Here is a 26451-nt window from a genome sequence, read left to right as displayed (position 1 = left end):
GGTGGTGTTCAGCACAAAAGATCCCAGTTGTCTGGGGCTCAAAGAGTCCAAAACAGCTGCGGGTGCGGTAAGTGCAATCAATCGAGCAATGTCAAGGATGGTGGTGGCAGAGACCACTGCCAGAAGCGCCCTCAATTATTTACAAAGTTGGTGGTGTGATGACAGAAGTTGGTTTGATGGCAGAGGCTGGTATGATGACAGAGGTGGGAACGATGACAGAAGTGGAACCAGAGCAGTGACTGAGGTGACGCACCTGCCACCACAGAGGGCGCGGGCAGCTGAGCCTGCCACAGGATACAGAGAGCCCCAGTACAGAGGGCATGATGCCAGTGGTGCATTGCAGTTATGCAGGGAGAGGAGCTCTGCGGGAGGGGATTTCAGGGGTATCGCAGTCAAATATTATTGCTGTTCTTTTGCAATATTGTCAGCCAAATATATATGTTTTGTTAATCGACGTCGCTTTCAGAATAAAGCAATATTCCAACGGGATAAGCAATGTTCTTGGTGGTGGAATTTCCCAGAGGCCCACAATCTCATTAGCAGCAGGAGAAATCGGTGTTTCATTATCCTAAAGTCTCCTGAACCTACACTAATACGTATGCAGCTATGCTTGATTTTGGCCCTTTATAAAACCAGGCCAAAGTTTTTTTAGTGGTAATAACCATCATTTTCAAGCTGTTTTTTTTTTGTTTTGAAAATTTCCACTGTTACTACAAGCTCCGCCAGCAGTAACTTGTAATAACTCGTTCTTAAAACAATATTTGTTTGCCTCTGTAAAGGGTGGCATGTCACAAATGGCAATCATTGCCATGCCAAGACTAATATTTGTAAGTTTGTTTTGTTTGTATTTGTAAGTTTGTTTTATTGTATCACTCATGCCAGGAGAAAGAATACCACCCTGTGATACACCAGCAGTAATGAGGCGGTTTTGTGACAGTGTGTAGTCAGTACCGTGGCTGTGTCAGTTTAAAAGCGTTGTGAGTTTTTGGTGGGTGAGACTGGAGCCGAACCAAATTGCTTATGCATATCCTTGTTTGCTACCTATGCGCATTGTTCAGCACATGTATAGGTATAATAGCACCTGCATATAGAGCATCATATAGGCCCCCCTCTGAATCTACAAAGGCATCAGAATATAAACGTCACCCTCCACAGTGTCCTATTAGATACCGCCGAGATACCTGTCAAATACAAATTATTGCTCGGTTCCTTCCTTAAGTACGAATTTCTGAGCGATTTATAATTAAATGTATGTAGCTGATGTACATCTGCTGTACTTCCCCACTTGTAGAGAGCACTTATTCTGCGTTTGCCATGCCAGACACACCATCCGCGACTGTAAATTAATACCTGCTTTGAGAGAAACCATTTAAGGAATAGGATATCGTTCCATTACTCTTGGGGCATTGAAAGTGTTGAGCTTCACTTGTTCAGGCTATTTATTTGATTAACACAAATGTGATGCATTAAATTAAGTAAGAGACACCATTGGTAGCGCATGCCAGCTTGAATTGGCAATTAGTTACATTAATTATTTTTTGTTGTTGCTTAAATTGATTCCTTTTTTATGCACGAACGGTGCCATTGCCTGTACAAACGTTTTACATTTCGTCTTTGCGAAGTGGGATTTTCTGAAATTAAATGAAATTTGAATCTTCTTAATAAAGATGAAATATCCATGATTGTTGTTTTTGTCTGTTTTTCAGGATTAAACTCTGAATTGACGTACAGTATTGCATCTGGTGATAGCCTTGGGCATTTTGCTGTCAATAAAAATGGAATCCTGAGCATCAAGCAGCCTTTGGATCGTGAAAGCCAGTCTTTTTACAATCTTGTTGTCCAGGTAAATGATATGGCACCTCCTCCCGCTTCTAGATACACCAGCTCAGTGCAGGTGTCCATCATCCTGCTGGACGTGAACGATAACGCGCCCAGCTTCATCTCGCCGAAGGTGACCTACATCCAAGAAAATACACCCATCGACACCATTGTGTTCAAAGCTCAAGCGACTGATGCGGACAGTGGCCCAAACAGCTACATTGAGTATACGCTGCTAAGCCCACTGGAAAACACGTTCAGCATTGGGACCATCGACGGCGAAGTCAGGCTTACTGGTGAACTTGACAGGGAGAAGGTTTCTAACTATACGTTGACGATGTTTGCCACGGACAAAGGTGAGCCATCACTTTCCTCATCCACCGATGTAATGGTCATAGTCCTTGACATCAACGATAACAGCCCTTTGTTTGCGCAAAGCCTATATAATGTGGAAATAAGTGAAAATACCCTAACTGGAACTGATCTGATTCAGGTGCTTGCCTGGGATGCGGATGAAGGTACAAATGGACAGGTTCGATATGGCATTATCAAGGGCAATGGCAACAGTGAGTTTCGTATTGACTCGGTTACGGGAGTCATATCTATAGCCAAGCCTTTGGATCGAGAGATGAGACCAACGTATTTATTGACCGTCCAATCAACAGATCGCGGAAGCAGCCCTCGGACTGATACAGCTACCGTGAGCATTGCTCTAACAGATGTCAATGATGTCATTCCTACATTTGAGTTGTCTCCATATTCCGTGAATGTACCCGAAAATATAAGGACACTGCCAAAGGTCATACTTCAGGTAAGGACAAGGAGAATTATTCACAAGATCCTCCTTTGACTACTTGTATTAAGCATGTTTTAACAATACAACTCCTCAGCGTACTCTAATGTGCATGTGAGCAATGTCATCACATGCCATGGCATTAAAAAACAAAAAGGTACACTATCTGCATGTTACTTTTTAGTAATTCTCTTATTTATGTACTTATTTACATGTAGCGCGAAATGCCCTATTTTGCTGTTTCAGATCATTTTGTGACTGTATATTTACAGAAGTACAAACGCAAATTTGGAATATGAAAATAAACTATGAGCTGAAGGAATGACTCGTTGACCATCATTACACTGCAGGCTGTACACGGGTCCACTGACAAGTAGGGCATCCTCAAAGTAATCCCTCTCTGCTTGCCGACCGCTTTCCAGCCCACCTGGACATTTGCGGTAGGCAGTCTTTTGGACTGTTTGGCTTGATATGTTGCATCAGCTGCTGGAGGCATGTGGGTTCCACGTACCTTGAAAAGGGACCTATGTGGTTTCCTCCCCACATGTTGTAGTGATCCCTTGGGACCCTAAAAGGGAGGTCTGGGGAAGACCCCAATATGGATCCCAGTCAGCCCTCCATAAGAATAGACCAGGAAAGGCCATATCTAATCCTGGACAATGTTTGTCCTGTGAACACATAATGCTGATTCTGTTTAGTATACTTTGGTTACATTGGGCGTGCATCAGGGGTGTAATGCAGATCCCTGATGCCCCTGCAGGGGTGTTCACAAGCCTTCAAGCCTCCCCCAAGCCTTAAGAGGGGGCCTCATTCAGCTCAAGGCAAATCTGTGAGATATGCAAGGCTCAGGGGCCCTTCATCATACTCTGCAGGGCCCCCCCCATCATTTTAACTTATGCCACTGATATGTTCACATTCGTAATGGGATGCCCCTCTGTTAATAATGTGCTGTATCCCATCCACCGATTGGTGGTGACAGGTGGAGGCTGCCTCCAGCTGGGTGATCCCACCAGGCATACTGTATTCACGAGTGACATGTAGCCCGATGGTAGACAATGCTCCCATCAAGTGGTACAGTCTACGCATTATTTTAATGAGGGCCATGATTTTCTCAGACGCACTCCTTGTTAATATAGGTTCTTCTAAAGCGAGTGTAGCAAATTGTCCTTCTGGCCAATCCATTTTAACCATGTCTCTGCCAAGAGCAGTAACTAGTTGCTCTGCTTGGTCTCCTTGCTGTCCCACAGCTTTCAGCGTCCTTATTGAGTTATAAGTTCATTGTAGTTCAGTTTCTGTGATGTTCATCGCTGTTACACGTCATGCATTTTTCTACTTACTGGATTATGCTTTCTGACCCTGGCCACAGAGAGGGAGATTCTGGGAAGGGATTCCTGCCATGATCTCTCACCTTGAAGGCTCGCTAACAAGGACAAGATTTTTTTGGAACCCCTGTCATCTGGTTCCTGCACATTGAGGGCAGGCAGCCTTAAGAACTGGTTAAAACAACGAATATTTGGTTGGTTTGCAAGTGAGGAATGTCAGGTCTGTAAAGCACAGACTGCATACATGTTCATCTCCATGCACCTAGGAGAGTTTTGCATAAATTCAGTGACGGCGGAAATGGTGCAATTGGGAAGTGACCAAAGGGTTTCCTGGTTATCTGAACGCCCCCCTACCCCCGCCCCATCATGTGCTGCCCTGCTTAGAAGAGGCAGTGGATATGGTAGTTCAGATGCCATGCTCAGCTATTTCTTGGCAGGCCTGACAGATGGCGCCCCTCAGCGGCAATCATGAAAGTGTTTCCTAAAAAGTGAACACCATCCTCCCAGATGCAGGCTTGACTGATTTTGTAAATTGCTATGGTGCTCGAATTATGTTTTGAAGAAACCTTGGTAAATGTTGAAATAAGATGCATAATACATGATCTGAAACTAATAACAGTTTAAACAACAAAAGAAGACACATATGGACTCTAGTCTAATGCAAGCAAAAGGTGTGTGTGTCTGGGGGGGTGCTATCACTGATGTGCCGCTGTTCCTCAGGGCATGAACTTTTTAACAGAACAAATGGGTCAATGGAAGCTCCCAATGAATGCTGATTAACAATTTGATGCCTGAATTCAAAGTCAAGTGATCTAATAAAACTGCAAAACCATTCATATGGTGGTTCAATAAAGATTAATTGAAATTGATTCTAAAGTAGTTCAGCCAACAGGTGTTTCACAATCGACTGATCGCTTTATCGCGGATGTGAGATACTGAGATGGACCCAGATAAGCAAAAAGCAAACAGGTAATGCTGAGTTTCAATATTCAACGTCCCAATAATCAAAACCGTTGACAATTTCCATGAAAGATGTTGACGTTCCTCAGCTTGTTTGCACAAAAGCAAAAAGAAATACGAACTGAAAACATGAAACGTTTTTTAACTTTATGGAATCATTTGACTTTGGATTGATGAATTCATATTTATTTTTAACACACATACTCAGAAATGAGTCTGAAGTTTGTAAAGTAGCGACTCACAGGGGAATGATTCACCGTAGACTACATCATACGCAACCTCAGGCTGATCCGCAACCCTGTGTGATGCTCCCAGCTGGCATTGGAGCCAGAAACATGGGCGACACTGGGACATGATTCAGAAACAAGGCAATACCCATCTTTGAAAACAGCTACAACGGGGCTATCGACTGTTAAGCAAAAACAGGGTCATTAACCTAGTGTTGGAAGATAAATCACAATGAAAAACCCAACACACAATCTTCGGTGATGGAATGTGTGGTTGCTCCTGGCACTGTGAATCCAAAAATGTCCTTTATCACGGCAATATTATAGTCACCATCAGGGTAAGCACTAACACACCTGGATGAAAACTTTGATTTTCTCTTATCTTACAACCAAAGACAAGGATGCAAATTCAGCTATGGACTTCATTGGAAACTTAAATTAACTTAGATTCAGCTAGCTAGTCGGTGGACCAAACATTGGACTTCAGCTTGGTTTAGATCTGGGTGGTAACAGCAAATTCTCAATTTTCTTGAGGAAATACAAAATGGAAATTAGAATCCTGCAGGGAAATATCTTCCAAAATGGCCATTATATGCTAGAGGACATTCGATCTGTGAATTTTCCTCCATATTTAACACATACTGATTTTACAATCTAAGAATATTCCAATCACTTCCAACTTAAAATAAGAACTCATGTGTTTATAGAGATCATTAAAGTTGCAAAGTTAAAAGTGCAACACCAGAAAGTGGTTCAGCTGGACAGAACTGAAAAAGATGGCTGCCGTTTGGAATGCTGATGGTTCAAATCGCTAACTGAAGCAGACATAATACACTTAATTGGTTATTGCATAAACATTTCATGAGACAAAATATATACATCACGAAAGACATAAATGAAGCACCAAATTAAATGAGGCATGGACACCACTGACCAAGATATGCCTAGTGCAACAGTTGTAAGTCTCACCTGTCTGCCTCTCATCCACATTGCAAAGACAATGTGATATTTTGAGACCAAAATAACAGAAATCTGGGAAGTTGTTTCACATAGCCATGATCCTTTGTCATACCGCTACCTCACGCTATGCCTTCCCCTGCTGGGGTCTATGCTTTCTAACCCAGAAGTACAAAGCATCAACTTTGCATTGGCACCCTGCCCTGCAGCCTGCCCAAAGCTATATCACACGCATGATAAATGTGCCTGTTTCAAAGTAAATTCTCCCATTATCACGCCTATCTTGCAGAAAAAGCAGCCAAGACCAGTGAGCCACATCAGACAAATGTCTAATTTTCCTTGGCCAACCAAACTTTTGGAGAATTGTGTGACGTGCCAATTGCAAGAATAAGTGGTGCACAGCCGCATTTTACAGTGCCTACAGAGAGGTTTCAGAGCTATGAGGAAAACAGAAACTATGCTTGTGAATATCATGAAATTCCTCATCCTCACCACCCTAAATGAAAGCAAGCAAGGTACACTGATGCTCCTAGATCTTTTAGCCTCCATATGTATCATGGTCCTGAATTCCTTGTGGAAGAGATCCCATGATTGGGCCGGAGTGTATAGCACAGCCATTAGAATTGATTCACTCTTTCCATCTCATACAGTGTCAGTCTGTGCACATTGAACCTGTGGAATTGTCATTATGTAGAGTTGTACATGGTGTCCTACTGGTTCTGAACTATCACCCCTACTGTTCGAAATGTGCATGCTCCAGTCACCATACTTATTAGAGATCTATGAAAATATATGGTGATGATCACCAGATTCACAGTCACCTGGATAAGGGATCAGGGAACGTGTCAAACATCACAGTGTCTAGCCCTCATATAATTCTGGTTAAAAGAAATCTACCTCATGGCTGAGTAGCCTCAAAACAGATCTTGACACTGAAAGGTCACCAAAAGCTCTCTTTCATCCGGTCAAAAAAATTAAATTGAGTAGCCCCCTAACCACATTGCAAAGAGCAATACAGCTGGATATTGTGATTATCTACGATTTATAGTATCGTCAAGAGTGCCAATTTAGAACTATCTATGCCGATGCAAATTCCCCCACTCCTCTGCACTGACCATCAAATGAGAGTGACTAACATTTCTGTGACGGTAGCCTGCATCTACAGACAGCAAACGCTTGAGAATCCAACTGCCAGATTGTGCCTTAACGTTTAGAAGACAAATCCAATGAAACCAACCTTGAATTCATTGTATGGCCACAATGGAGCAGAGGATCAAATCTTAAACTACACTCTGTGCACTGTCCGCAGGGCCTGTTGGAATTTATAATCTGGCTATTTGCAAAATACGCTCCACTTAGATTCTTGCCAGGAATATTAGCTATACATACATATGACCCATGGGTCTCTATGCTGCCGGTCTTTGGATGCAGAGGACTCCAGACTTTGGAATTCCTTTAACGTAATATGAAAGCAGACCACAATCAGCTGCATTTCATAAAACCCATGAAAACTGAAATTTGTAGGCTGATTTTTAAACTGAAATCTTGTGATGTCAGGGACAGAGCAGTGAAGGGGAATGTCGGCTTGGGGCTCACACTTACCATCCAGTGGGCTCAAACTACCCTTGAACCTTTGAATTTAACCTTGGACACCAAACATTACTGTCGCCTCAAGGGTGTAGCATGACTAATTTAAGACTACATCACAGCATGCACCACCACCTTCCTTACCATACCTCAGGGGGCCTTAGCAGAGTCAATAACCTGTGCTTTATTAGTATGATTAAAGATTAAATTGTTTCTAAAGTTGAGTTGTGTGAAGGCCGTCTCTGATGCAGCATGGCCCACACACAGTCACCCGTGTGTGCAGCCCACTCACCAGCCACTTCTATGAATGGGCTCGACCGCGTATGGGAGGAGTGGTAGGGCAAGAGGTTAGCATTGCAGATGACTATCTGTGAGCAGGACTGAGAAAGAGGAATAAGAATAGGAATATCCATGATAAGCAGAACTATTAATACAGGAACAACTTAAATTTATTACGTGACATAGTTGGCATGTCCAGGTATCAGACTAAAAGGCTTTGTTTTTGGTGCCAATACATTTTGGCCCAATGGCAGTCAAAATGGCACACATGAATATTGATCCAGTGTGAGTATTGAAACCAGAGTCCAGCCACATTGTACCTTGGTAGGTGATGGCATCCCAGTCCACCCCGGGTGCACCTTAATTGTGGAGCAAACGTGACCACTCTGTCTTAATACCTGTATCAATGGGCTCAACCTCCACTGGTGTCATTGTCCCTTTCAAAGAGGTCAACTGCAGTGACTTGCAAATACCCTGGCAGAATGAGTTACTTAGATGTTGTGAGGGGTTCTTGGGTCCTTATTGGTGAGATGAGAGGACATGCCTTCTGTTTGGATCTCTTTCCCTGTCAAGCACACTGTAAAAAAAAACGTTTTCTGAGAGAGAATAGGTGGGGCCGTGAAGTTAATGAGGGACGCTTCAATTAAGCAATGATACAACAGCAAACAACAGTTTAATGTAATATCCTCAGATTGGCTTTATTATGAGAGTGAGCAGTTCCTACATATTCCCATAGACTTATTGATATGTGCATCTGTTCATCTACTTGTAAGTGAAGTTGTTTAGGTAACTGCTCACATTATTCTTACAAAATTCCAGGTGATGGCAAGGGATGATGACCAAGGTGTAAACAACAAGTTGTCCTACTCCCTCATTGCTGGAAACGAAGATGGCACCTTTTCTCTGTCAGACAGTGGAGAGCTCAGCTTGGTGCAGAGTCTGGACCGGGAGACCAAGGAGGAATATGTCTTGCTGATAACAGCTGCCGATGCAGGTGCGTCAGGTGTTCTTACAAGTTGAGATCATATATTTGGTGTGCCCTTTTCAATGTAAATTGAGCACATTTTTAAGAATTATTTCACTATCCTGTGTTTTAAATTTGTTATCACATTCTCATTATAATAAGAGCTGGATTCCAGTTTTGCTTACCGTGTACATACAACAGAACACACGAATAGGACTACCTCTTCCAATGGATGCCACTGTGTTGGTGCTAAGCTACTGAAGTGAAAGTGCACTGCTGATGGCTCTGTTACCCACAGTATGACTGTGGGCGAAGCTTGCAGAGCTGAGACATTTGCTGTACTTGTTTTGAGTGTGGGGAAAACCTTGACTTGCTGATCCATTTAAATACATGTTCTTTGCATGTGAGGGAAGCGTGCACTATTCACGCTTGCACTATATGTTCTGTGTGTTTGAGGGGTGCTTCCACTCCAGCATCCTGCGATGTGTGTGTTGCATCTGTGCAATGGAAGCCTGTATTGTTTCTTCTTTCTTTTTTCTGTAACTGTGTGCTATGTGTATGGTAAGTGTGCTCAACTGGTGCATGAAATTGACAAGCTGATATTTTGGGGCGAATTAAATGCATATCGGAAAATGGAGAGCTGATTTTGGGGTCCTCTGTCTACTAATAGGACTAGCTGGTATTCCAAGGTAACATGAAAGTATTCCAGAAAATGATGAGCAAATATATGCTCAAGAGAGTTTACTCAAGGTGAAAAGCTGATATTCGAACACAACATGAACATGTTCGGAAATTGACGAGCTGATGCATGGAACAGCATTAATACACTTTCAGAGTACCCCAAGGTGATATTTGGTCACACAATGGTTATATTTATTTACTAACACTAAAAGAGTGTTATTTTCCTGGCAAATTTGGTTAATTTGCTAAACGTGACAAGTTGACATTTTAAGATCGTGCAAGTTCATTGCCAAACCGTTGTATGTTGATGTTAAAAGTAACAATTCCTGCCTTATTATTTGCTTAACTTGCAGCATTATTTTATGTACTTGGCACTTTTTTCCAATCTATGGGATATCTGTGCTATTTAAGACCTGATGTAGCATAGTCTTCAGAACTTCGTTTCCTCAACCTAACTCTTTCAAATAGATTGGCTGTCAAATGATATGGTTGGTAATCGGAAGCGGGGGCAAAATGTGCAAATAAAGTGAAGGGACTGAAATGATTTATTCAGTCTCTAAAATGATAGTTGATCATTGCAAACTATAAATGCAGATTATTCAAACTCACTTTAAAACAAGTGGCTTTTTCACAATTATCTTTGTAGCCTTGTGATATAATATGCACTGTATGACCTAATTTTTGTAAAAGAATTAGCTGTGGTGAAAAACACCGCCCTCCAAAAACACCCCTAGGGATGGCCATATTTGCTCATCAGGCCATTGATTATTGAAATTATTATCCTTTCAGTGCTGCCTGTAAAACAAACAGAGCTGGAAAATGCATCACTTTCCATTTTGCATGTGTGTTCTCTCCATACCCTCCTATAGGGGTACTAAGCGATCCGCTAATTACCTTCACACAGTTCTTTAGGTCGATCCTGGGCAGAGTTGAGCCTGGGCAGTGCATGCGCTGCTCTGCAAGGCATGCTGTTCCTCGATATGGGCTTTAAGCACCGCCCATCTTTTCTTTTGGCTTCCTCTTACTGTTGTTTGTAAATGGTCACTTGTGATTGGTCAATAGGCTTAGTAGTCCTTCCTTTTGGACTATCGTATCCTCCCATGAGGACTGCCCCTGTTACATGTGCTTTTACACTTCAAGCTTTTTCCCCAAATTTCAAGCACACTCTTTTTTAGATTGGCCTGCCTCTGCTCATGTTCCTGCCATGAAAACTTTGTGGCCGATTCATTTTTCTGCGCCCGCTATGCCGCTATTAATCTCCCAGCGCCACTTCCCACACCACCTCACCCCTCCCACAACTGTGCATGCCCGCCCCCAACACCTGTCTGAGGTCCGACCATGTTCGCAATGATTGTTTTGGCTGGGCTGTCCTTCAACTCTGTCCCCTCCAACTCTGCATCGTTTACCTCTTCCTATTTCACATATACTCCCATTTCACTAGACCTTACACCTGCACCCTTTGAATTTGTGTCCTTTCACTCTTGCCTGCTTTTATCTGTGACATCCTTTCACATGCACCTACCTTTCTCATGAGACCTTCACGTCCCAGTGCTTTGACTGTACACACTTTTACCAGGTGTCCTATTTCACTTGTACTCTGCCCACCTTTGCCAACTTTCTGCCTGACTACCCTTCAGCTGTCCCCTTGTTGCACCTCACAGGGACTGACGACGTGATTCACCCACACTCTACTGCAATTTGTAGACCTTGATGTCATTATTTACTTGCGTTCGTCTGTCTCGTTCTGTGGTTCCATCCATGTCTGCCTCTCTCTTTCTGTTCATGTCTCGATTTATATACTGACTCCCTGTCACATCCTTAGATTTACCTATGCCTCTCCTCTCTCTGTTCCCCCCACTTCGCCCCTCTCTCTGTTCCCTCCATATCTGTCCCTCGTTCGCACCACCGGCCTCCTCCTCTGCCATGCTTTTGCTTACCCCTCGCCCGGTGCTCCCACTCACTCAGCATGCCTCACAGAGACATCCACGCACAATGGCTGAAAGAAGCCTGCCCTGCAAGGGCGCTTCACGCGGGAGAGCACGTACTCTTACTGGAAACACTGGGTTTCTGAGTCAGAGAGAGACTGAGGCGTGCTGATGACTATGAGGCACAAAGGGGAATGAGGAACATTTTCCATCAATTCAAGAGAAGAGTTCTTGCTGCGGTGCCGACAAGAGAAGAGTTCTTGCTGCGGTGCCGACAAGAGAAGAGTTCTTGCTGCGGTGCCGGCAAGAGAAGAGTTCTTGCTGCGGTGCCGGCAAGAGAAGAGTTCTTGCTGCGGTGCACAAGCATTCTCCTCGTTCCCTGAGCTGACTCTTCTACTTTACCGCATTACAGTAGTACTGTCTCCAGTAAAACGATTACCTTTAAACCTACCTGTCTACTTCTCAATTTCTCAATGAGCACTCGCTCCCCACTCAGAGAAGAACAAGCACTCGCAATGCAATAGGTATCCCATTATTGAAAGTTTCATATATTGGCGTTACAAATGGTAATGTTTGCTCTATTTTCCTTTTGGTCAAAAAATATCCCAAGAGTAGCATAAGTAATTAAAGAAATTCCATGAAGCAAGGAAAGGGTGCCGTACTGCACCCTTAATGCAATATCATTTGCAATGCTAGAAGCTCAAACTTTCACTAATGCGAGACCTATTGCATTGCAAATGCTTGGTTTTAAGAATTTTTAGACGTTGTATATAAGGTCAAACAAGTCCCCAGGGGGCATCAGATCACATTGCATTTTACTGTTTATATAAGGGTGCAGTACCCTCTGCCACACATTATAAAGGCATTGCAAGTCCCTGATGAGTTGCTTTCCTATATACAGGAATGAGGCTGAAAGCTAAGTTCCTGTATAAGGTCATGGAACTTCGAATTGACTTAAAATATTGTTTTTCTATATGACCGATGGTAGGTTATAACTTATAATGAGGCTCTTTGGAATGATGAGATTTTCGGCAGCTGCGTTTTCCACATAATTATGGATTTAGTCATGTAAACCCCCATCTTCCTTATAATTACAGATTGTAGCATAAAAACTGTTTGTAGCTCAAGCAGATCAAAAAGTACCAAAAATCCAACAACACATGTTTAAGAGCAGTGAAAGGCCGTTCACAAAGGTTGCCCAGTAACCTTTCTAATCTTTCTATTTTGGTGTTAAATTGTAACTAATGAGGCAAAACATTTGCCCAGGCAGTGCTCACATGTGATAATAACAAAATAATGCAGTAATGATATCACAAAAGGAGCTGCATATTTTTCCTTTATGTTGCCGCATAATTTAACTAACACTGCTTCATAATTTGGACCTTCCTAGCCACATATTTTCAGTGGCCCTGCTTAGGATATATGGCTGCACAATTAGCCTCCCCCAAAAGCCTTGCCATCGTGGTCCTTCACATGAACGGATGTAGTTGCAAATATATAGAAAAAATGTAGTGAGAAATTAAATAAAAAAACAATATACAACTACTAATATGTTGCAAAATCTTATCATATGTAGTTTGACATAAGTAACTTTCAGAAATCCTCATAATGTATATTACCATTCTGACAAAGTCATGCTTTCCTGTAATAAATTTTAACTGCAAAAAATGAACAAGCTGCCATAAGTGGCTGTTGACCAGCTACGTCATTTTCTTATTGCAGATGATAAGTGATGTCACAACTATACTGTGATAAAAATTGAGATAGTTTTTAGGTCTCGCCTGGCGTTAGCTGAGCGCAAGCGCTGCTCTCACCATGCTAGGGCTTCTTGGAATCAATATGATTCCAGAAGCTCTCTTTCTACTCCGCCCGTGTTTTGCATTGGTGCGCGTCATTTTGCATCACCAATTATGCAAAACCGAGTGTTATGATTATCCAGAAAGCTTTTTAGTCCCTCCTGGTTACCACCCTGTCCACTTTTGGCCCCGCCCACCGGGACTGGATCTTTTACTTGCGATGGGAGACAGTGTCTCTTAATTAGCCGCTAAGCACTTTTTTCTTTTCTTTGTGAGCCACTCTCACTGCAGGCGCAGCGTGTTTTTTTTATTAACGGAGGATTGCGCTTTAATGCTCATTGCTGTGCGTGCCCTACATGAACGGATATTTGTTTGTCGTCTAGTGTGCAGTACTGGGCTGTACAGAGCCCCCATTGCTGTGCGTGCACTACATGAACGGATATTATAGGCTCTTGCTCTACAAGGTCTGCTGGCTGTTTTTTAGCAAATTCATTCAGCGCAAACTGAACTCAAGAGTAGTAGAGACCTTTACAAGACACCCAGTTACATTACACAAGAGCACATTCACACAGGAACACATTGCCTTTTAGAAGGCACAGGAGATTAACTAATTTGCCCAGAATCACACATTTGTAAGCCAATGCCGTGACTCGAACAACACCAGCTTCCGCACGCGATCATCATGCGTGATGAATCAATTAATTGCATGCAGGGCCGGACTGGGAACCAAAACCGACCCTGGCAAAGTGCTCAGCGGCCCCACTCCCCCCTCCCACGGGGGGTTGGTGGTTCCACCGAGCTCTTAGCCAGCACCACCACCACATCCACCACCATGTCCACCACCATGTCCACCACCACCACGTCCACCACCACCATGTCCACCACCACCACGTCCACCACCACCACCACCATGTCCACCACCACCACGTCCACCACCACCACCACATCCACCACCACCACATCCACCACCAACATGTCCACCACCACCACGTCCACCACCACCACGTCCAGCACCACCACCACATCCACCACCATCACGTCCACCACCATGTCCACCACCACCACGTCCACCACCACGTCCACAACCACCATGTCCACCACCACGTCCATCACCACCACCACTACCACCTCATCCACCACCCCCACCACCACCATGTCCACCTCCATGTCCACCACAACATCCACCACCACCACCACATCCACCACCACCACCATGTCCTCCACGTCCACCACCACCACGTCCATCACCACCATGTCCACCATCACTTCCACCACCTCCACCACCACCATGTCCAGCACCACCACCATCATGTCCACCACGTCCACCACCATGTCCACCATCACATCCACCACCACCACGTCCACCACCACCACGTCCACCACCACCATGTCCACCACTACATCCACCACCACCACGACCACCATCACCACCACCACCACGTACACTACCACCATGTCCACCACGTCCAGCACCACCACCATGTCCACGACCACCACATCCACCACCACCAAGTCCACCACCACCACCATGTCCACCACCATGTCCACCACCACCAGCACCACCACCAAGTCCACCACGTCCACCATCACCACATCCACCACCATGTCCACCACCACCACATCCACCACCACCACCACGTCCACACCACCATGTCCACCACCACAATGTCCACCACCAACACTGCGTCCACCACCACCTCATCCACCACCACCACGTCCACCACCACCACGTCCACCACCACCATGTCCACCACCACATCCACCACCACCATCACCATGTCCACCTCCACCATGTCCACCACATCCACCACCATGTCCACCACCATGTCCACCACCACCACCACATCCACCACCACATCCACCACCACCACATCCACCACCACTGCATCCACCACCACGTCCACCACCACCACATCCACCACCACCACCATGTCCAGCACCACCACCACCACATCCACCACCACCACGTCCACCACCACCACCACCACGTCCACCACCACCACGCCAACCAACACCACCACGTCCACTACCACCACATCCACCACCAACACGTCCACCACCACCACGTCCACCACCTCCATATCCAGCACCACCACCACATCCACCACCATTACATCCACCACCATGTCCACCACCACCATGTCCACCACCACGTCCACAACCACCATGTCTACCACCATGTCCACCACCACCACGTCCACCAACGTGAGGAAATATGAATTTTATGATCAATTATGTCCCCTATCTTAGACCCCAACGGCTCCATGTACATGCTACAAGTACATGTATGTTCCCTCCAGTTCCAGCTATGAAGACGCAAATACATGTGCGTCCAACGTTAACATGTCCTCTTTCATATCTGCCATGAATGGGCCGGATATTCCATTCCTAAGTATGATTGGCCACCGACTTTATATGGTACACTTTTCACGTTTTACAGTTCAGGCGAGTAGGCCCTGAATTCTGCCATCGAGCTTTTTCTTGCTTCTGCCTCTGAATGCTCCAGCCTGGACCTGCATCTGTATCCATGAACTTTGTCTTACTCCCTGCGCGGCTAACGGTGCCTGACGCGGCCTGTTGCCTGCCAAAAACTGTATTCAGCCTTCAAGTTATCTGCTCCGTTCCTCAAGAAATGCATTCCTGTCTAAGTAGCTTAGGTAAACATCCCTCTAGCTGCAGAGCAAAGGGCCCGGCCTTACTATCTCTGTGCAAGTAATTCATGACTCTCGTTACCATGGTAGGCCCATGCCCCCCTCGCATCTCATGTAGACACCTAGACGCTTGTACACGCACTAACAGTCAGTATAGAATAGGATTTGTCCGCGAAGACCTTTTCTTCCAGATAATATAGTTCCTTAAACACAAGATATTAGATATGATTTAGGACTAGGTTGTCCTGACACCCCAGACTTCTGTCTCCACATGTAGGGCTAAATGTCAAGTTCCCTTCACCCTCTAGTTACACGTCAATCACACGTCATGCGGCTGCGCGCGCATCTCTGCCATGTATTTTCTGCTGACTTTACAGGATTCTCTTATGGATCCACCCATTTGTGTCACCATCATAATGACGTTTCTAGTATACGCCTATTATTACGCCTATTTTCATTACGTATGTGTATTCTTATCTGTATTATCAAGCTGTTACGCCTCCTGCATCTGTCTTAATGTAATGCATTTCTTATATATATTATTACTTGTCAATAATCTATTGCCTATCCCTTCCTGAACCTTCGTGGTGATGGAATATGATTGCCTGGTTCGAACCATAATTCCTTTGTAAGGAATAAAGTCCTTTTCAGAACCTCTAATACCACGGATTCTGCCTCTTATTTTGACTGAGTTATTCTTACTAGACTTTACCGCATAAAAAATAGTACAGGTAATTTAAATATTTACCACATAATTGGCGCCCGAACAGGGACACCTCTCACACCCCACGCGCCGGAGGTGCGTTGCAGACCCGGTCTCCTGCCACAGCCGGACGGACAATTACGCGTACCCGCAGGACTTCCTGTATCTCCCTCAGGCCAACGGGGGCGACTGAGGCTGCGATCAACACCCAGACGAGGCGGTGAGGAGTGCGGAGAATCCCGACCAGAGCCTAGCTTAGAGAGCAAGATCCGAGGTATACAGAGGCCCACCAGATTCCGAAGTTCCGAAGTACCTAAGTCACGAGTCGAGTCCAGTCCAGTTTGGTCTAGTCCAGTCCAGACTTCCGAGGCCTTCCGTTCCGTGCTTCCCGGTGAGTACCGTTGCTGGGGACGCATCTAGACGTGCACATTAGTTTGTGCCGGTCAAGACAGTTCTGGGTACACAGACCTGGTCTGCACTGTTTTAGCAGTGTATCTGTACTGTTTAGCAGTACATACAGTATATTTATGTATTATGCAGTCAACTAGTTTTATTCTAATTATTATTGTTCGTTCTAAAATGTTTCGATATGTTTTAAATGTCGTGGTATGAGTGATTGTTCGATCTTCATTATTGTGTTTATTGTAATTATTGTGTTCAAAAACCGAGTAAGAATTAAGTAACAAAGTTCAAGATGCCGTTATTTTCAAAATTAAGACAGATAAAAACTAGAAAAGGGATACTCGAGAAAGCTGTTCCTATCCCACCTAGGGACACTCCAGGGTACTTTATGTACCATAAACATGGCCTAGATGCCGTATTATATCTTGATCTATGGGTAGACTACACCAAGGATTTAGCAGAGAGTCAGAGATGGCCCGCTGCCGGAACATGGGATGCAGATTGCATCATGAGAATAGAAGAAACATTATGGAAAAAGAAAGCCAGACAGTCACAGAAAGATGCCATTGAACTATGGCGTAAAGAATCACATAGGCGCGCAGAGAAAGCGCTCAGAAAGGAAGAGAAAAGTAGGGAAGATTCAGAAAAAGCCCGAGAAAACATATTAATTGACGAAGGTACCCGAGTAAAATCAGAACAAGTAGACAGACAACGAAACACTCTTATGAATGGTATGTATCCTCTTCTGGCCGAGGGTTTGCCTAAGGCCACTAAGGAGGTACAAAAAGATCTGCCACCTCCGTTACTCCCGATTAAAGTACATCCCAAGACCGCAAAAGACATTTTCCTTTCTTCCTATTTAGACGATGCAGCCCCCGAATATGCAAATGGTGTGCAGCCGCGCACACCACCCGTTAACGACACTCAACTCCAAAATCAGCTGCCCTCAACTCCGCAACAACAAACTCCTCCTCACATTCTAACAGTTTCATCTGTTTCTACCACTCTTCCTACATCTACCATCTCTACCTTACATTCAACGAATCCTTTCGCGCCTAGCACCTCAGAAGGTGCAACAGGAGGTGCGACAGCGATTTTTTCCACGCCACCGCAAGGAAATAAATTGTCCTTTAGAGATTTAGCATATCAACATACACCTCAAACAGTAAGATCCGGTATGTTTAAGGAACATCTTGTGGATTGTAGATATGATCCAGTGCCCGGTAAAAATGACAGAATGCTGCTGTCATCACTACGTATACGACGAGCGTCCACATATTTAATGACACTACCAGGAATGGTTGCTCATCTGGACAATATATATCACTTTGTCCAATCAGGGCAAGGCCCTGAAAGTATTGACAAAGCCATGGAATACCAGAAAGTAGATATACAGAAACTGCTGTTAAGTTTCCTCATAAACTGCTTGATCAGAAACAGAGATAGGCCTGAGGTAGATCAGGATGAAATGCAAGTGCTTACCAGATGGGGTCAGAATATATCAGAAGGGAAACATGATAAACAGAAGTGTATAGTAGCTATGTGCCGAAAGATCAGAAAAGAAATAGAACGAATACATGAAAACAGATTAGAGGCAGACAAAACTGAATCAGAGGGAGAGGAGGAGGAAGAATCAGAAATGCCCACGGGACAATTAGAAACGATAGCTTATGTAGGTAGGGGAAGATCTTGTAACAATACCAGACACTTCAATGATCCAATGCGTCCGATACGTCCAGAATGTAGCAGACATTTTCAAGCCCCTATGTTAAATGCAAGGTCCCCTGAACACCTATTCCAGACTGCTGATAAATTACTCCGAGACCGAAGGGGGTATCATATGCTCGATTCTATGGATGAACAAGAATTAGCCAGGTCAGCCGTACAATGGGCTGACAGTTCTGAAAAATATAGTGATGATGCGCTAGCACACACGTTTCTGAATCTTACCCCAGACGAACAGCGTTTAGCTGGTATATACATGATACAACACCTCCTTATATTGTATAGAAGCCAACACTCCGATCCTGGTCCCCTACCTGATATACTGATAGAATTACTCACGAATAAATGGAGAGGTTCAGGTACTGATTTAATTAAAGAAATTCTAGAATATCGACATCGGTACATTGTCTTCGTATGCCCAGAACATGTTTCAGTTCCCACCGTGGAAAGAAAAACGTATCACATAGATAGACAGAACCCCTTACGCGAAGTACACCCAGTCAGAAATGATGACAACACGTTTAGACGCGTGTTTGTGTACACGCCCATAACCAAAATAGAACTATTGGAAATTAAAAAATGAGTGCCCAGCCATGACAAAGATCCAGCAGGTTTTCACCGTGAACTAAAGGACATGTTACTCATGGGTGATTATACCTATCCTGACATTATGAAAATATTGAAAGTATTATTGCCTGCCGGTATTTATGAGAAACTCAAGGAAAAAGAATGGGAGGTGGGAGACCAAAAGATTGATTGGACCGCATTAGAAAACGAAGAAAATAACCGAACTGCAGGCGTAGGGCTTGGGGACAAAACAAAAGCATTGCCAGGTCTATTAGTACAAGTATTGCCACGTTTATTAACTACGAAAAAGGAAGATTGGGGAGCAATCTCAGCCTGTAAACAGAAACCCGAGGAAGACACCAGTGATTTTTATTCCCGATTTGAAAAATGTTTTGGTATTAATAGCGGCCTGAAAGCAAATAGTGAGTCATATCCACACCTTTTTGTAACAAAACTAGTCGAGAATTCCCTGCCGCAGGTTAAAAACAGAGTATTGAAAGTTGAGAGCACTTGGCAAGCTAACACTCCTTCACAAATGTTACAAATGTTACAATATCACCAGAATAGAATTAGAGAAGAACAAGAACACGAACAAAGACGCATGAAAGACACGAAAATGAAAATGCTTGTCGCTCAGTCAGTTCCAGCTGACGGTCATAAAAAGGGTACGGCCAGTAATTCAGCGGTTCCCGTTAAAGGGACATGCAACTATTGTAAACAGCCAGGTCATTATATAAACGATTGTGCAGTTCTGAAACTTAATATCTCCACGGGTAGAACCAAGGAGAGACCACGTCCGCCTAGACAGGATCAGATCCAACAACAAGTACCTCAGAATATACAGCCTATGCAAGCTGCACAACAGACCGTACCACAACAACAACAACAGCCACAGCCTATTGCTGCAACACAGAACACGACACAGCAGATGTACCAGTATGCACAAAATGACTATCCAGAGTATCAGCGCTACACATGAAATAGCCTAGAGAGGGAAGTTGGCTTACCCCTTATTGAGGTCCCTGTAGATCAAGAGGGTCCTTATGTACAGAGTCAAGTATTAGGGAAAGACAGAAAGTTTCTACTCGATACAGGGGCAAGCAGAACAACTATAAGTCATGATGAAGTTCCAGGGGCACCCCTCTCAGGCTCACAAAATATTTCCCTTGGTTTTTCAGGAAAGCCCACTATTAACGAAGTATCGCAACCACTTGCATTTAAAGTCGGTCCATTGACACGGACTACAGATCTATTGCTTACGAAATCATGCCCCGAAAACTTGTTAGGTATAAAAACATTGAAAGCTCTAGGAGCTATAATATGCTGTTCTCCGGACGGAGTACGACTATTTTTGCGTGACTTTAAAGGTCACTACGTGTCTAGAGACATGGATCACCGGTTACAGAATCTACCTGCACATTTATGGGCACAAGGCCCCACTGATGTAGGTTGTATGCACATTACACCATATCGAGTCACACTCAAAACAGGAGTGGTACTACCACGAATGCGACAATACAAGTTACCGCCAGATGCTGTAGTGGCTTTACTGCAAATCATTGACGAGCTCATTGCACAAGGAGTGGTTGTAGAAACCGACTCCAATATATGTAATTCTCCGGTTATTCCGATTCTTAAACGAACTGATCCAAAAGCACCCCCAGTATATCGATTAGTTATTGATCTGCGAGAATTAAACAAATGCATTGTACCACAATACCCCGTGGTCCCGGATATTTCTTCATTACTGACAGCTATTGATTCAGAAGCAACGTTCTTTACTGTAATTGACCTCAAGAACGCCTTCTTCAGCGTCCCAATCGATCCGGAAAGCCAATATTTGTTCGGATTCAGTTTAAATGGACGAAGTTTTAAATTCGCACGCGCACCTCAAGGATTTACAGAAAGTCCTAGCATCTACAGCCAAGCACCGAAAAGACAACTCGACAGTATCCACATGCCTGCTAACACTGCACTGCTTCAGTATGTCGATGATCTGCTGATCACCGCCCGAAGCGAACCCGAATGTGAAAAAGCATCACTGACGGTTTTACATTTCTTAGCCGACAAGGGGCACAAGGTGTCCCCTTCAAAGCTGCAATTTTGTGCCCAGCAAGTTGTGTACCTAGGGCACTTGCTGTCCAAATGGGGGAGACAGCTCACACCTGATCGCATCCAGTTAATTGTAAACATGCCACCACCCAAGACACAAAAGGAGGTACGGGCCTTCATAGGCCTCACTTCGTATTGCAGGCAGTGGATCCCCCAATATGCATTTTTAGCTAAACCACTCATTCAGTTGACAACACAGGAGGCAGCGACATCGACTGTCCTCCCTTGGACTCCAGAACATACACAAGCTTTTGAAGACTTAAAGAAAGCTTTATGCCAAGCACCTGTTTTAGCGACACCATGTTACAGTAAGCCTTTTACACTCTTTGTTACAGAACGTGAAGGTACTGCTTTGTCAGTACTCACTCAGGAACAAGCAGAATCACACAAGCCATGTGCTTACTTTTCTAGCACATTAGATCCCGTAGCTCAGGCTCTTCCTGCGTGTCTGAAATCAGTTGCAGCGACAGCTCTAGCGATTAGACAAAGTTATTCTATAGTATTAGGACATCAATTGACAGTACAGGTACCACACGCAGTAGAGGTTCTCTTGAACCGGACACAGACACAACACTTGACTATAGCACGACTGACTGGTTACGAATTGACATTGTTTCAGCCACACATAGAAATCAGACGTTGTAGTACATTAAATCCTGCCACACTTTTGCCATTAAGTGGAACAGACCCACTGACACATGATTGTATTGAAGTCATTACTATTACGACGAAACCCAGACAAGATTTGACAGATGTCCCATTACCAGATCCAGACCTGACACTTTATGTAGATGGTTCATGTATGAGAACAAGTACAGGAAAGTTAGTGGCCGCCTATGCAGTCACGACAGACACCGAAGTCATTGAAACAAATTGTATCGACACATTATCAGCTCAAGCAGCAGAGCTTATCGCTCTGACACAAGCCTGTATTCAAGCCAAAAATAAGAAAGTCAACATATACACAGATTCACGTTATGCATTCGGAGTCGTTCACGACTTTGGAGTCCTTTGGCGAGAGAGAGGTTATTTAACTTCTCACGGTGCCAACATTCAACACGGTCCCCTCATTCAAGCTCTATTAGATGCAATACATCTACCTACTTCAATATCTATCATGAAGTGCAAAGCCCATACGAAAGTGACTGACATTATTTCTCAGGGTAACGACCTAGCTGACAGAACAGCTAAACAGACTGCTCAGAATCAGACTCATATAACTGACACGACAAAGACAATAGTTCCGACGCCGACGCACTGCATGACAGTTAAGGATCCCGCCCTTGATGTAATTGACATACAGACACATGCTACACCAGAGGAAATAAAGAAATGGGCTGAACTAGGAGGGATCCAGACAGATCAGGGATGGATGACGAAGGGAAAATCTATATGGTTTCTCCCCGACTCAATGGTTCAAGTTATCATTAACACAATACATAGTCCAGCACATCTAGGAGAAAAAGCCATGTTAGACAGTATTCAACACATTTGGTTCAACAAACACTTACGAGCTGCAGCCAAACAGAAAGTCCGAACCTGTATGATTTGTTGTCAGTTCAACCCAGGTAAAGGCGTACCTGTAGAGCAGGGTGGATTTCAACCTCCCGATCACCCTTTTGAAGTCCTCCAGATGGATTATATCCAGATGGAACAATGTCGAGGATTCAAATATGTCCTCGTAGTTGTATGCGCTCTTTCCCGTTGGACAGAGGCGTATCCCGTCTCAGATTACACTGCCCCGACTACTGCCAAACAATTAGTTCATGAATTCTTCCCACGATATGGCTTGCCCCGTATCGTGTACTCAGATAATGGCCAGCCGTTCTCATCCGAGTTAATGAAGCACATTTCACTCTTGTTAGGCTATCAATGGAAATTCCACTGTGTCCGACATCCCGAGGCAGCAGGTCTCGTGGAACGTCATAATCAGACCCTGAAAATACGACTTGCAAAAATCTGTAGAGAGAAAGGTGTCGACTGGATAGTAGCCTTACCGGTTGCACTATTTTACATGAGAATGGTAGCACATTCTCGCACAGGGCTATCCCCGTACGAGGTGGTCTTCGGTAGGCCGCCAAATATGTGGGGGACGCCTATACCTCGTAAAATAACTGATGTTGATTGTAATATGCTGACAGATTACCTTGCTTCCTTGATGTCTGCACTACAATCTTGCCGTTCACAGGTAGCTGCAGCTTTCCCCGATAACACTGAGGTGAAGCCCCATGACGTGGTTCCTGGAGACCTAGTGCTTGTACGAAACTTCGACAGGAGGAGTCCGTTGGAGCCTCGCTGGCAACAACCAAAACTCGTTTTACTGACCACGAGGACAGCCGTGAAGATAGAGGGCCGCAAAGGGTGGTTGCACTCGAGTCATATCAAGAAATTTCATGGACTACCATCGGATTTAAACGTCCAGCCCTGCATTCCCTCACCGACTGACTCAAAACTCCCCTTGGTTGAAAAGACAGAAAAAGAGAACTATAAACTGAAACTAAGGTCTAGCAAGTCAGACAATTCGATTGTTTAAGTCCTCTCCAAGGTGAATCGGTTGAATTAAGTCTTTGACATGTATCCTCTAGACCGAATGAGAGAGAAAAATAGACAGAAACAGCTCAAGAAACATGCATACTGTAAATCACTTCATAGTCACTGTATAGTGACATTGTTGATTATGTTTTTTCTAAGTCTTATTATTATTACTGCAAGTATACTGTTACACATGTATTATCCTATTTTCAAGCGTGCTTACAATGTTACTGCCGAACATTCTTTTAGTGAACTACCTCCACATGAGTTGTCCTATAGATTTGCGCTGCGCAACAACACATTTATTAGTATGTTACATCATTCCCATCAGACCAGCAATGCTACAAATTGTTGGATATGTGGCCGACTCCCTCCCTATCAGAAATACAAGGGAGTTCTGCCTCTCTTTCCATATCCATTCACACACAATGGTTCCTGTGGAGCATGGTTTAGTTTGATTAATTCCTTAGATTGAAACACTGTAGTATACCCGAGCAACTGGGTATGGGGAAACCTGAACTTAGTTTTGCTTAAAGCCTGTTATCCTAACAAGGAGGGACTTCCCAAAAGAACAGGAACTGATCTAGAAAATGAAGTATATGGATTAGGTAATTTTACACTTAACCTCATGATTCTAAATGTTGAATCTGACGCTACACTAGTCTTGCCTGCTATGTCCGTATTACCAGTCAAAGGTGAATTCTGTGTAAGAAAGAATGGTTCAGTACACCTGGGTCATAGTAAATGTACTACTGTGATCGAATTCAGTGATAAAGGCAAGTCTACATTTAGAGCTTCCCGTCACTCCTACTTCATCTGTGGTCACACCGCATATATACGCCTACCCCTAGACTGGGATGGTACCTGTTACATTGCATTCCTTCTGCCACCTGTTTTCCTAGCCCCTCCTGATTATCATAGAAATACCAATCTAGTACACCATAGACCCCAGAGAGATATCCCGATTGTTGACTACACCGAAACAGCATGGGAACAATATACAGACTTCAATAAAGGTCTCTTCCCTTACATAGGTGTTGTCTCAAACAGTAAACTAATACGTAGATTAACAAGAACACTTGAAGCAGTAGTGAATGAAACTACCTCTGCCCTAGGCAACTTAACAGAGGAGCAGTCTGCGATGCGGATTGTTGTTCTCCAAAATCGTCTTGTCCTTGACGTCATCCTAGCAGATAGGGGCGGAGCTTGTAGGGTCATCGGATCAAGTTGCTGTGTTTTCATCCCAGAAAACGCGCCATCCGTATATAAAGCCATAACTCGTCTTCACAAGATTGCAAACCAGATACATCAGAATGCAGGCACCTGGACATGGTCGGGTTGGTTCTGGAGCGTGTTGTCAGCCTGGGGATGGAAAGTCCTATCCTTCCTAGGTATTGGCCTTCTCATAGTATTCAGTTGCTGCCTATGTCTACAATGTGGACCAGCGATTTGTGGCCTGTGTGCCACATCGTGTAATCCACGTTCAAGTTTTCATTCAAGAGCCCGGAAGAAGAAAGAAGAACAAATGATGTTACATGAACAGATTGATGGATTCCTGAAGATCGATATTTCATGAGGGTCCATAGGGGACAAGGAGGGAATGAGGAAATATGAATTTTATGATCAATTATGTCCCCTATCTTAGACCCCAACGGCTCCATGTACATGCTACAAGTACATGTATGTTCCCTCCAGTTCCAGCTATGAAGACGCAAATACATGTGCGTCCAACGTTAACATGTCCTCTTTCATATCTGCCATGAATGGGCCGGATATTCCATTCCTAAGTATGATTGGCCACCGACTTTATATGGTACACTTTTCACGTTTTACAGTTCAGGCGAGTAGGCCCTGAATTCTGCCATCGAGCTTTTTCTTGCTTCTGCCTCTGAATGCTCCAGCCTGGACCTGCATCTGTATCCATGAACTTTGTCTTACTCCCTGCGCGGCTAACGGTGCCTGACGCGGCCTGTTGCCTGCCAAAAACTGTATTCAGCCTTCAAGTTATCTGCTCCGTTCCTCAAGAAATGCATTCCTGTCTAAGTAGCTTAGGTAAACATCCCTCTAGCTGCAGAGCAAAGGGCCCGGCCTTACTATCTCTGTGCAAGTAATTCATGACTCTCGTTACCATGGTAGGCCCATGCCCCCCTCGCATCTCATGTAGACACCTAGACGCTTGTACACGCACTAACAGTCAGTATAGAATAGGATTTGTCCGCGAAGACCTTTTCTTCCAGATAATATAGTTCCTTAAACACAAGATATTAGAAATGATTTAGGACTAGGTTGTCCTGACACCCCAGACTTCTGTCTCCACATGTAGGGCTAAATGTCAAGTTCCCTTCACCCTCTAGTTACACGTCAATCACACGTCATGCGGCTGCGCGCGCATCTCTGCCATGTATTTTCTGCTGACTTTACAGGATTCTCTTATGGATCCACCCATTTGT

The 26451-nt window shown here is 44.3% G+C and overlaps 1 protein-coding gene across 1 annotated transcript in view; it reads left to right on the top strand.

Annotated features, from left to right (window-relative positions):
- The window catches only part of FAT4 (FAT atypical cadherin 4), a 340538-nt gene that overhangs the window by 177167 nt on the left and 136920 nt on the right, over positions 1 to 26451 (top strand). The window contains exons 5-6 of the mRNA XM_085641543.1: positions 1707 to 2629; positions 8763 to 8937. Coding sequence (XP_085497669.1) covers positions 1707 to 2629; positions 8763 to 8937 — 1098 coding nt within the window. The remainder of the gene's footprint in view (positions 1 to 1706; positions 2630 to 8762; positions 8938 to 26451) is intronic.

Source organism: Triturus cristatus, chromosome 2_2 (genome assembly GCF_964204655.1).
Source record: "Triturus cristatus chromosome 2_2, aTriCri1.1, whole genome shotgun sequence".
In the NCBI taxonomy this organism is placed as follows: Eukaryota; Metazoa; Chordata; class Amphibia; order Caudata; family Salamandridae; genus Triturus; species Triturus cristatus.
Note: the sequence above shows the minus strand (reverse complement) of the source record. Positions and strands in the feature narration are given on the sequence as shown.